Source organism: Stenella coeruleoalba (genome assembly GCF_951394435.1).
Source record: "Stenella coeruleoalba genome assembly, chromosome: 17".
Taxonomy (NCBI): Eukaryota; Metazoa; Chordata; class Mammalia; order Artiodactyla; family Delphinidae; genus Stenella; species Stenella coeruleoalba.
Window position 1 is genome coordinate 52,888,351 of NC_137163.1, and position 13,383 is coordinate 52,901,733.

Genomic DNA, 13,383 nt, shown 5'->3' on the forward strand with positions numbered 1-13,383 from the left:
AATTTATCTTCCTGGCAATGACTTTTTGTTTTTTTATTTATTTGTTTGTTCATTTTATTGATATATAATTGACATACATTATATTAGTTTCTTGTTTACAACATTATAATAATTTTTACACATGGAAGTAGGCAGTAATTAAGTGACTAAGGCATATTATGCCTTTTAAACTTTGTGTTTGTGTGTGTGTGTGTATGTGTGTGTGTGCACGCATTTAAAATTTTTGACCAAGAAGAAAGTGGTGAGAAACATGTTGGGCACTATGGAACTAAGGCTTCAGTTACCAGGAGAATAATTTGAATTGTAAAGAGCTTGAATATGTAGCTAGGGAGGTGGATTTGATATGTGTAGCTGGAGGTTGGGCAGGAGGTAGAGGCTTTGTGTTTGTGTGTATATATTTTAAAGCAAAGGTTACCTTTAAGAATGTATCCATTCATTAAACATTTTACATTTTAAAGTTTCTTATTTACAAAGATTTCTTTAAGGTCATTTTTTCCTGTTGAAGTACCTTCATCATGGTCTTCAGGTGGTGAAACATTAAACAGTAATTGTAAATAACAAGTGATTTTGACAAAACAGACAGAATGTTGATTAAGGTGAACATGAATCCAGTAACACAGGAGTCCACTGAACATAAAGATAAGCCCATAGACATGCTCTATTTTAGGAGCCTGAATCAATGGCGTCAAAATCAGAAACAAAGATATAGCTATGCATCCAAATATAAATGGCAAAGGCACCTGAAAGTAAAAAAAAGATTAAGATTAGTGATGACGTTGTCCTCAGGTTTCTATAAACAACATAAGAACATTCTCTGTCTTATGGAACAGATGTTTCCAAACTATTACATTACAGAAAGTAAATCAATGGCAGACTGAATGATTGTAAAAAAGTGGAACTGTATTTTATTCATTCTATAGTTTTCATGAATGCCTACTCAATTCATCAGATATTGTCATTTATTTACTAAAATTAGTGCTTCATTTTCAAGCATAGAAAAAATACATTTAAACATCATCAAAAATTAACTATGTCATTCTAGTATTAATCATTGAAACATTCTTAGTTTTGGGAATTTGAAAATCCAGTAACATCATAACTGAAATATTTGTTTATAATGCTTCTTTAAGGGAGCATGTGCCAGTCTTTCTCAGGGCAGCACCATCAAGTAATAGAAACAACAGAAATACTGGAATCAGAAAAGTCTGGTTAGAAATGCAATCTCTGTTATTTTAATTGCTCATTCTTTCAAGAAATATTCACTGAATTGCTTAGTGGCATGTGCTATGCTAAGGATACAGAGGTATTTAGGACAGATAAAGAAGTTTCTTCTCCAGGAGCTTGTGACACTGACTAGCAGTATAACTTTGGTCTACCTAATTAATCTGATCTTCAGACCTATTTGCAGAGAACAACCAGAAGGTGGTTCCCCAAGTGCCTGTTCCACAGGGACCCCAAACACGGCTCAGTGAGACCCTCAGGGCCCCGCACCCCTACCACAACTGAAAGAAGGACACGGTGGGTTGGCAGGTACTAATGGATAGTTATGTTCAGAGGTTTTTAATCAAATATTCCTGAAATATGTGTGTGTTGTGTGTTATTACAGTTAAATATAAAGTCTGAGTGTTGAAAAAAAAGGGTCCACTTAGACTCATTTGCAAAATGAGTTTTTTATCTAATGCTTGTCTCCTAAAATCTTTGTCAGAACTGCATACAGTGTACTTCAGTAAAATGTGCTCAACAAATGGCATTTCTTAATTAACTTTATAACAGTGATTTGTATACATTTCTTACTCTTCTATGAGGCTAAGAAGATTCTTGATGGAAAGATTCATCTTTATTTCTCTGAACTGCCTAGCAGAGTGCCTGAAACATAGCAGATAGTCACTGCACATTTGTTGAATAAATGGATGACTGAAATTCAAGATATTATTGTTTTCTTTTTTCAACTTGGGACATGGCCAAGAGGGATCCATTTTTGGGGGGTGGAAGAAAGTCAAAACTGTCTAAGCTAGTGTTTCTTAAAATATGGTCAATCGACCTCTCTGCATAAGAATCCCCAAGATAATTGATAAATATACCGATTCCTAAGACCCATCTAAGACCTACTAAATTAGAACCTCCAGGGGTGAGACTGGGAATTCAGATTTTTAACAAGCACACTCAAGTGGTTTTATGGTTGCTGGCATGAAATATGGGACTATCATTTTATTTTCCATACAATCTCTACAACCAGGAAGTATCTTAATTATATGGGCCACCGGATTATATTTATAACATGATTAAAGAATAAAACAAAGACTGTTTGGAAACTTTTAAGATTTATATTATAGCAAGGTATGGCTTATTTTATACCAAGACAAAATAAATGAAAATTAAAAAAAGAAATGAGGGAAATAAAGAAACATGGATAAACAATAAATTTGGCTCACAAAATGCATGCCACAAAGCCCCACATAGATTCTGAAAGCAGGCCACCAAAAGGCATAAGCAAATCAGTTGTTTAGAAGAGGTCCAAGTATTCCTGATGCTAAGATCAGAGAAAATTTCCTCAGTGGATCCTTTATAGAATAAAAAATTCATCACTATCTTTCCAGTAAATATAACAAAAATTTGGTCTCTGAAATCAGAATGTGTGGTTTAAATCCCAGCCCTGATCCTTTTATCTAGGGTAATTTACTTAATCTCTGAGATCTAGGATTCTCCTGAGTTAAAAGGGGGTAAAGCTAAGAAAATCTATACCAGCTGTTTGACCTGAAACTGCTCACCCCTCCTTCTAATTCACTTTCTACACTATTGTCAGAATGGTTTTTTCAAATGAGAGTCTGATTTTATTTCTTTTGCATATGGTTGCTTAGGCAGTTCACACTCATACAGGCATACCCGTCTGAGGGGGCAAAAGGGGGCTGATATCTAGCTCACCAGGCTCTGTGCCTGGGCACGGGGCTGGGGCTGCCTAGAGGGAGGGGTGCTTTATTATATTTTGCACAAAGACACTCTAGGAACCTACAGTAGCCCTGCTGACATTACCTAGAGGATAGTGATTCTATCTTGCTAGTTAAGTTCAGGTTCAAAATTTTTGTCATCACCTAAACTGAGGCTTAGATTAACATCTTATTGTATAAAATAAAGACCCTATCAAGGCCATACACAAGAAGAGTATGCCACATCACCCTCATTTGTTCATGGACTGAGATGCTTTTGAGCTGGGCAAAAAGTCCTCCCCTCAGAAGTGTTATTACCTAGCTCCTGAAAGATGACAAAAAGGATAACATCTGTCTTCCTTGAGGAGAATCAGTTTTGACATTTTACTCTAGAAAAATCAGACCAAAAGCAGCCCACACAGTCGATTACACATCAGTAAGCTGGGAAATGGAGGTCTGGTTCAGATGTTTCATAAATTTGACTCATGACTGGTTAGAAGCATCCCATATAGAATAAGAAATTATATTCCTAGACAGAGAATAGAAATTTAATATTAACATTTTAATTTTGATTTACCTTGTAAGGTCTAGGTAGATTGGGTTCCTGATACCTTAGTTTAAGTAAACCTATCATATGTAACCCTCTTAAAAACCATATTGCTAATCCTGAATATTTTATTAAATTGATCAAATCTGAGGTTATAATAACAACTGAAGTTAAGATGATTATCTGGCTGACAGCCATGGTTGGACACGAGTGGTTATTGAGCATCGAGAAGATCAAAGGCAGTTGTCCTTCTTGGCTTGCTGTGTAGATCATCCTTGATGCCGAAAGCACTGTACAACACATGCTGCTAAATATTGAAGTTGAAATTCCCAAAGAAATGACCCATTGCATGGAAGGGATTATTTTGTCCGTCCAGGTGACAGCAACAGCATCTATGAAAATTTTAGAAAAATTTCAGAAAAGTCAGTCCCTTTGCTTGATTGAAACTATGCCAATAATTCTTCACTTTCTCTGCAACCATACCCTTTGTAATATGATTTTGCAGTTCCTTCCAAGAAAGGGAGTCTCTTTACTTATTCTTGAATACGGTCTGGCCTTGTGGTCTGTGTTGGTCAGTAGAATGCATTGGAAGGGGTGATTTGCCACTACATTTCAAACTTTCTAAGACTAGCTTGTGCATGGGATTTAGGAAGCACTTTTCAGGACTCAAAGTGTATTAAACTTAGAATAAATCTTATAAGTGGGACATTAAGCATGAGAAAGGCATCTAAATCAGGCAGGGGCTGGTGAGATGGCATTGCGAGGGAGGCAGAGAGATAGTATTTATTCTGGAAACACAGTAAATTGTTTAGAAAGTCTGACGTGTGGTGAGGGTGTGTGTGTGTGCAAGGGAAGGCAGGAGATGAGGATAGAAAGTTAGGCTTGAGTCAGATCTTGGAGAACCTGCCATGGTCAGGTTAGGAGCTGATAGTTGGTCTGAAGGAATGTGATGATGGAGTGATGGTGTGGTGGTTGCAGCAGCTGTGAGAGTGAGACTGGGAGGAGATGCACGAAAACAAGATGGTGGAATATTTAAGCAGGGAGATGACAGGATTAGATTTGTGTTTTATAGAGTGATCTCTAGAGACTGAGTGGAGGCTGGATTGGAAGGAGGAAGTTAGAGGTGAGCGTATACATTAGGAGGTTATTGCTGTAAATGAAGTAAGAAAAATAAGGGCCTGGGCACTGAGTGGGGGAAAGAAGAGGAGGGAACACCCAAAGAGAGATGTTAGTGACGTGGGTCTTTACAGAACTTGCTGCCTGGTTTGGATGTAGGGTGAAAGGCAAATTATAGTTCTCCCTCCTCATTTTCATAGTTAAAAAAATCTCCTTTAGTGTGTTACTGTATTCCTGTGAGACCAAACTGTGGGAAGCAACGTGTTTCTTTTTACTTTTAGAAATTTATATTCCTCTTTTTCTTTTAGAATCAACATAACGTTTTTATACTAGTCTCAGAGAAGATGCATAAATGCACCTTTTGACTTTTGGGACCATGTAAAATATCGTTTTTTTAAAAAATGAACTTCAAAGCTTCTTAGTTTTGTAAAGGCTTTGAATGCAGATGATAGAGCAGAACTCCAGTTCAGTGGTGTGGCTCACTAGTCTGATCCTCTTTGTGACCTCTGGCCTTGAAAACACATCCATTACAGGGGAATTCTAGTTACTGGAGTGACACAGTCAGCCCCTCCAAAACCACACACCCTATACGTGTTCATAGACCCCTGTGCCTATTTGTATATACAATAGTTTTGGAGTCTATGTTTCTGTTGTTGTATTATTTGACCTCTATCCAGAATATTTGAAGAGCTAGTTGTTCTCAGTAAATGAATTTTCTAGATAACCAAACTTCTCTTCTTTCAGGAGTAATTATTTTTTAAAAATTAAAATTTTGTAGAATTTTTCTAATATATTTCAAATTCTACTCTGCCTTTTTAAAGTAAAGTGAACATAATTTAACATTTTTTAAAAAAGACCCAGTGGTGTCATAAAAATTCATCACTTGATTCTGTGGAAATATAATTATTTGGTATTAAAATTTTTTTTTTCTGATCGTAAGTACAACATGCTAATTGTGGAAAATATGAACGGTATAAAAAAGGAAATAAAAGATATCTTGCAATATTATCATTCAGATGGTGCCATTTACTATTAACTTTTTGTTGTATCTCCATTTAGTCATGTATATGTTATATGATTATATGTATTAATAAAATTCATCTAATATATATTAATAAATATTCATACTATTGCTTGCTTTGCTAATAGGCCCTATTAGTGGTGGTTATGCTTTGATTTGGTTTGCTTGTGTTGAGGCATTTTAGTATGGTGGTTGAGAACACAGGTCTTGGAGTCAAACAACCTGGATTTGAGTCTGTCTTTTTCAATTACTAGCTGTGTAATTTTGAGCACCATGCTTGATGGAATTGAGAAGAATATATTTTTGAAGGTCAGATCTCGCAAATTGATGTCCACATTTACAATCCATTACTAGCAATAACCTGAACAAGAAGTAATCTTTTAACATTAGAAGAGCATGACTGAGACCTATTTTTGAATCTTATCAATGCTGTTCATTATTTAACTTTCCTCACTACAGTTTCCTCATCTGAAAAATGAAGATAATGAAGGTGGTACTGCTTGTTCCAAACAACTATTTTGAGGGCAGGTACCTGGGTGCACCTTAAAGGGTGGAACACCTTCTAACAAAGTGTTTCTTCTTTGCCTTCTTGCCTTGCTTGCTCCTGTTTCTCCTCTTCTCTTTCCTCTTTCTCCTCCATGTCTCTCTTCCTCCTCTTCTTCCTCTTCCTCATTCTCTTTTCAATTCTTGCTTCTTCACATTCTTTTACCCTTCGACCTTAGTCTTTAGCATGTGCTCATTTTTTTAATAGATTGTTTAGATGATTATTTTTCCTTTCTTGTGAAAACCAAAGCAGGACCACATCACATTTACACTCTTATGGGTGTATCGAAAAAATAGCAGTATATAGGAGTCCCTGTTTATTCAGAGGAGGTAGTAGTGACTATTTCCTCTTTGTCTAGACACATTCATACCTGCAGAGATGATTTCCCTGGGAGTCAAAACTGCCAGGTAGGATACATTAGCCAGTAAGTAAATCACAGCCACCATGGGAAGGACAGTAATCAGAGATTTGGGAATATTTTCACCAGGATTTTTTATCTCTCCTAAAAAACACAAATAAACTCATCAGAAAAGGTCATATTATTATGAGACTTTTGAAGACTTCTTTGTAATGAAAAGGATGAGAAAGTATTATTCATGTGTCTGTTGTTTCCTCATCTGCTTGACTGATTCTACTCCTTTGCAAGTTTTGCCTGAAAGCTTGGATTTCTCACCATCTTATACTAAAAATTCAATTTTTCCAACTACTTCATGATTATGGATTTATAGTGATGGAAAAGACTATTTAATACAAGCTACTATGTATAAAATGATAAGCTACAAGGGTATATTGTACAGTGCATAGTATATAGCCAATATTTTATGATAACTATAAATAGACTATGACCTTTAAAACCTGTGAATCACTGTGTTGTACACATGAAACCTATATAATGTTGTAAATCAACTATACCTCAATAAAAAAAGAGAAAGAAATGAAACAGGGATGAAAGCAGAGTGGGGGGCGGGAGGAAATTTGCATTAAATAAGTTAGCCGAGAAATGACATTTGAGGGAAGACCTAAAGGAAGTGAGGGAGGGAACTATGTGAAGAACTCAGTGGGCAGTCTTCTATGCAAAGGGATCAGTTGGTGCAGAAAGAAAACAGATGCACCCCTTCCCCATGCCATGGCAGCCTTTTGTGAGCACATCTATGTCTTGCTTTGTCACAGAGGCTTCCAAAGTGTAGTATTGAATACCCATGATAGCATCAAGGACATACTGTGCTTTGTCTACATTTCAAATACAGAGGAAACTGCAGGGACTCAGAGAGGTTAAGAGACTTGCCCAAGGTCACACAGCAAATACGTGGTGAGGGCAGGATTTTAACCAAGTTTGGTCTGACACCAGACAGTAACCACTGCACCCTCCAGCCTTCATGTAGCTAGATCTCTTGGACCTTGAGGTGATGGATTTCTTGGACAGAAGGTGCAGAGTTCTTTTTGACACTTACTCCCACCCTCTTGGATAGACGTCCTCAGTTGGGAAAATCTTTGAGCTCCAATACATAATAAAGTTTTTAAACCAAAAGCAGGGATGAGCTCAAGTCACCTAACAATGTTTGGGTCAGTTTCTGTCAATTGTAGGGGCCTTTTAGTCAGTTTCTGTCAATTGTAAGGACCTTACCTCAGGGGAGGAGACACTGCATCAACAGTGGATTGACATATTATCTCAAAAATTATTATCCTAAAATTGACATATTATCTCAAAATTCCTAAACATCATACTGTTTATCTTAAAAACGAAGTTCAGGGGAGTGGTTAAGAGCATAGGCCTGGACCTAAATGGTCTGGAGTTCTAACCTGGCTGTGACCCTTAATGGACTTTGGGAAACAGGTTTTGCAGTTAGCAACAAAGATTGCCAGCCCACAGATTTGTACAAATAAAAAATGTACAGTTGTTTTAAAAAAAGACTGTTTGGTATGTAGCATGTCTCTTCATCCCATCTGAGATATGTAATTTCTTCCTTTTTTCAGAAGTAACGGTTCTCTCATCTCTTTTCCTCAAGCAAATTGACCTCTGAGGAAGTACCTTTCTCATCCTTACTCTCCCAAGCAAACTTTTCCTACCTAGGCAAATTTACTGTATTAAAATGACTACTGGGTCATCATAAGTAAGAAAGGTGTGAATAGAATTCAGAGTCTTATGGGTTATGAATAAAATAATAAGAGGAAAACAATTTAGAGTCCATCAGGCAGTCAAGAGATTGTTTGAATCTACTCAAGCAGTGAAGGAAATTTGTCGTAAGCCATGTAGAAGCGAGACCGTCTGTCCATCCAAATTCCGATGGAAAGAAATCAGGTGATATTGATATAAAATCAATGTCAGCTGAATTGTGAGGTCTTGGGGTCCGCTATTACTATAGCAACGGTGTGACAGAACCAGCCTGTGCATATGTGACTTGAAGCATCAAGTGCTCAGATCACATGTCTTATCTTGAATCTGGGAAGTGTAAGTAACTGTGTAAGCTGGGATGGTCCACCCAACAGCTTCAATCACCTGAGACAGTGACCCTGATCCCCTGTGTGGGTAAATGACTTTACAACTTGACCGGCAGGTTCTCCTCTCCTCCAGCTTCTATGAATAATGGCTGCTAGTTCCCCATAGCTGAACCCTTCTCCTGAGAATTGCCCTTAGTCCTTGGGTGATTTGGCAGGGAGGGGAGGAAGCTGCCTTGCTTAGAAAAATCTAGAAGTTTACATTCTCCCCTCAGAAGCAGCCCACAGTCATTTATGAACTGATAAAAGGTACAAAAGCCTAATGACTCTAGTTGGGAACATTTTTCCTATTCTAACAGTACTGTCTAATAAAAATATACTGTGAGCCATTTATGTAATTTTAAATTTTCTAGTAGCTACATAAAAAAAACAAATGAAATGGAATTATTAATATATATATTTATCCCCAGATATCCAAAATGTTATCATTGCAGTATGTAACATTTATAAAGAAGTATTAATGAGCTATTGGACATTGTTTTGCTCATTCAAGATTTTGATTTCTGGTGTGTATTTTACACCTATGGAGCACTTCACTTTGACTAACTACATTTTAGATGCTCACTAGCCACATGTGGCTGGTGGTAAGAATCTAGACACAAGCTATCTATTCTGTTTACAATTAGTTAGGAATATGACAGCTCAGGAACTCGGAGAACCAAACTTGAGGGAGAGGGTTCTTTCTAGCGAGGATCATCCATTTTGAGATGGAAGAAGCCAGATCTCTAAATTTGGTAAGTTAATGAAGTGCTGGTTCTGATAGCCAGCCCCATTCAATTAGCCACAAGTTCTGGCCGTGTTACTGTACTCATCGCATTCGACCTTCTGCTCTAATAGTCTGCAGATCCAGAAAATTTCACTAGACGTTTCAAACACGACCATATTGATCTGAAGTTACACTTCTCTGTCAGTTCCCGTTATGGGATTCTTGTCCTTAATTCAAGGTTTAACTTGTTTGATAACAAATCAAACCAAGGAGTAGGGGGAGAATGAGATGAGTGCTTCAGACAGAATTGGGTCTAAAGCTGCACTGCGCTGTGTCTTTAGGTAATCGTCACTATCAAGAACACCTGGGCTTGCTCTAGTGCGATGCTTTACTTTAGCCAAGGGGTGCACCAACATCTGGGTATTTATTTTTGCAGAACCCGCCACTGCCCACTGACTAGGTGACCCTTGGAGGATGCAGTTCCAAAAGCAGTGACCTGTGAAACCCTGCCTCCATATATATCCAATATTTTCACTTATGACTCATGTGCCTTTTAATGGCCAAACTAGCAGCAAGGTTACTGTTGGCATAATTAATTTGTGCTAGGTAAATTAAAGTCTTATTTGAAAAGCCTTGATATTTAAAAATTTGTTAATTTTATTGCAAGAAATTTCAATGTTACATTTGTCAATTAAAAAAAATCATATCAACTTAAATTTTTAGTAATCTACATGAGTAATCTACATTTGTCAATTAAAAAAGGAAAATGCTAAAGTACTTAAAAATCATATCAACTTAAATTTTTAGTAATCTACATGAGTGAGTCAATCTACATTGACTGAGGAACATAAAAAAAAATTCAATAATTCAAGAATTTAGAATTTGAAGAAATCATCACTAAAAGTTTTGATAAAGTATTAAGGACATTTCAAACATAAAATCTATAGCAACATTATATTTAGGGGAACAAACTCCAGTTTCTTATTAAAATTTTTGCAAAAATTTTGTTTGGAAGTCTTATATAACTTCAATATTTAATATATTCCTTAAATTTTAATATTCTTATAAGTTTAAAATGTAAAAGAAATATAGTGAATTGTTTTCTATTTATTTTGTTTACTGAAGAGAGCTATACAACTATTACCAAATTCATTTGGTACCATGACATCAGAGGGGGCAGCATTGCCCTGCAGAAACAACAGTGTATATAAGCAGGGAAGCATGGATATTACACCAGTCCTTGAAATTGTAAAAAATGGGAAACATTTTAAATACCTCTAATGTGAAAGTGCGGTAAAGCCATTCTAAGGAATATTATGCAGCAGTTAAAAGAATGTGTTAGATGACTAAGAACTAATATGGAAATTTCTCTAAGACATATTGTGGAATCAAAATTAGGATGTGAAATTTTACCAATGTGGTAGGGGATATATAAAATCTGTGATAGTTTTAATTTTTTACAAATGGATTATGTTAATATATTTCTTATATAATTGATATTTAACTCAAAATGTCTTGAAAAATTGTTAGAATAAAGTACGGTAAAATCTGAGAGTGGTCTTAATTTTCTCTTGAAAACTTTATCAAATTCCCAAGTGTGTGATAGGGGAGTGACCTGAAAAACACTAAATTCTGTGTATATTATATAGATAAGTATCTACCAAGTCTTAATGATGATTAAACTACATACATGTAGAGTATGCAGAACAGATTTAATTCAATTCCCCACAAATAAACAAATCAGATATATCTTTCTCCACAGACTTGTAGACAAAACTTTATGCCTGCGACAAAACTATTTCAGAAAAAGATTTACCTGCTATGCTGTTCAGGATTGACGTGCCAGAATATGCAAACAATCCTTGTAGGAAGGCTTCTGCAATCTGTGAGACGTTAGGAAGTTCAGCGTCGAAAGCGTTCTCAAACCTGGCCACGTTCTCTTTTTTCCCAATCCCTAACAGCACAATCCCAGTGATGGAAATGAAGCAGAGGACAGTCATCTTTGTCATAGTACTGATAGTTTGAAACAAAGCCACTCTTTGCACCCCTCGAGTATTTAGAAGTCCCAAAGACCACAGAATAGCCAAAGCTAGACACTTCTTTGGCAGCTCTGGAGCTGGGCACCCAGCATAGAAAGGCTGAATTGTATAGGTAGATAGTAACAAGGTTTCAGTAGCTAGTCTTAAGGGATGAGTAAAAAGTTTGATCCAAAGACTGAGGAAAGCAACAGAGGATCCAAGAGATCTTTTGAGGAAATAATACTGTGCTCCACTTCTAGGGAATGTTGTCCCCAGCTCTGCGTGACTGAGAGCGGAGATCAAAGTCAGCACAGCACAAGCAGCCCAAATACTCAGGGAGACAGCTACATTCAGTGAGGAATATTTTAATACCCCTTTAGGGGACACAAAGATTCCTGCCCCTATTGTGGCACTAAATATTAAAATGTTTCCACGGAAGAATCCTATTGCCCTCAGGAGTTGCATGCTTTTGCCTTTTTCCTGTTTTTTTTTTTAAATCCTGAAAAATAATTTTAAAATTTCATGTGGATTGCTAACTCTTATACATTCACCCCATGATTCTTCTGCAAAGTGCTTTCTTGATTTAACCATTGTCCTTACATAAGCATTTTATTACTGCCGTTAACTTGATTTTGAAAATGATTAACTTGTAAATTGTTCTAAGATTTTGTGAACTCTTTTAAGGCCAGAGTTAAAATGTTTCTCATGTTAATTATTTAAAAATTCAAATATGCCCGGTGATGACTGCACAACATTGTGAATATGACTAATGCCACTGAATTGTATGCTTAAAAATGGTCAAAGTGACAAATTTAGTGTTATATGTATTTTGCCACAAGTCTTAAAAAGTTATAATATACAAAAACCGTCTCTAAATGGGGGAGTCATATGGTATGTGAATTATGTCTCAACCACAGGTACTCTTGAGGAAAATTTTAGCCTGAATTGAACTTACTGCTATTGGAAATAGATGAGGTTGCTGGGGTTTCTATTTACTGATTCCTGATCCAAGGATGTTCCTAAGCATGCAGTAGATGGCTGTCTGGATTATTTATTGTATTACTTGTAGTTCTGGAATTAGAGCTGCACACAAGAAAAAGAGCTTGGGAAAAAAGAAAAAAAGAAAAAAAAAAAAGGAAAGGAGCTGGGGATGGACCTCTCCAAGTATATAGAACTAGCAAGTATTTAAGCTTAGGGACAAGATAGCTGGCATTGGAGGTTTGAAGTGATTGGACTCTTGATATATTTTTAAAGTAGACCCTATAGAATTTGCTGATGATTTAGATGTGGGGTTATGAGAGATTGAAAGGAATAAGATTGACCAAGGTATGTGGGCCTGGCAACTGGAAGAATGAAGGTGCCTTTACAGTTTCTATTTATGAATGTATCCATCTGCCTTTTGATGACCCTTTTTCACTATTAAATTCAATGCTGCATGAACATTTTTTACAATTTCTTCTTTAATCCATATTTGAGTTTAGGATATTCATAGGAATGGAATTGCTAGTTCACAGGGTTCTGCTGTTTTATTAGATGATTCCAAATTTCACAGCTTTGTCAACATTTAGTATCATCAGACTTAAAGGTTTTGCTGATCTGATGGATGTGAAATTATATCCCAGAAGTATATTAGACTTGTGCCCATATTATACATGTTTACTCTGCTTTCTGTATTTCCATCTTTTACTTCTCTCTCCATGTTTCTGTTTCTGTCTAGGTATTTTATTTTGATGTATCTTCTGATTCACCAGTTACATATTGTCAAATGCTTCTAGGGGAGAAGTGATGCTGAATGTCGGGCTCACTTCTCCAGTTTTCTTTTTTCTTCAGGATTTTGACTGCTTAAACCCTTACTGCTTTGCTATATTTCTTATTTTTTCAAATAGATATTTTAATATTTTATACATTTTAAATTATTTTTGGTAGGAGGGTTGTTTTGGTACAAGCTAGTTCACTCACTTGGAGACAGAAGCCTCTACTTATATCTACGTGTACATAACAGGCAACTTCA

The 13,383-nt window shown here is 36.3% G+C and overlaps 1 protein-coding gene across 1 annotated transcript; it reads right to left on the reverse strand.

The window, feature by feature from the left end:
- Window positions 1-452: 452 nt before the first annotated feature.
- Window positions 453-11,837, reverse strand: LOC307176380 (solute carrier family 7 member 12-like; the record flags this gene model as incomplete). Its single annotated transcript, XM_079902414.1, has 4 exons — window positions 453-740; window positions 3,502-3,863; window positions 6,523-6,654; window positions 11,171-11,837. 4 exons carry the CDS (start codon window positions 11,835-11,837, stop codon window positions 453-455), a joined length of 1,449 nt encoding a protein of 482 aa, XP_079758540.1.
- Window positions 11,838-13,383: the final 1,546 nt, after the last annotated feature.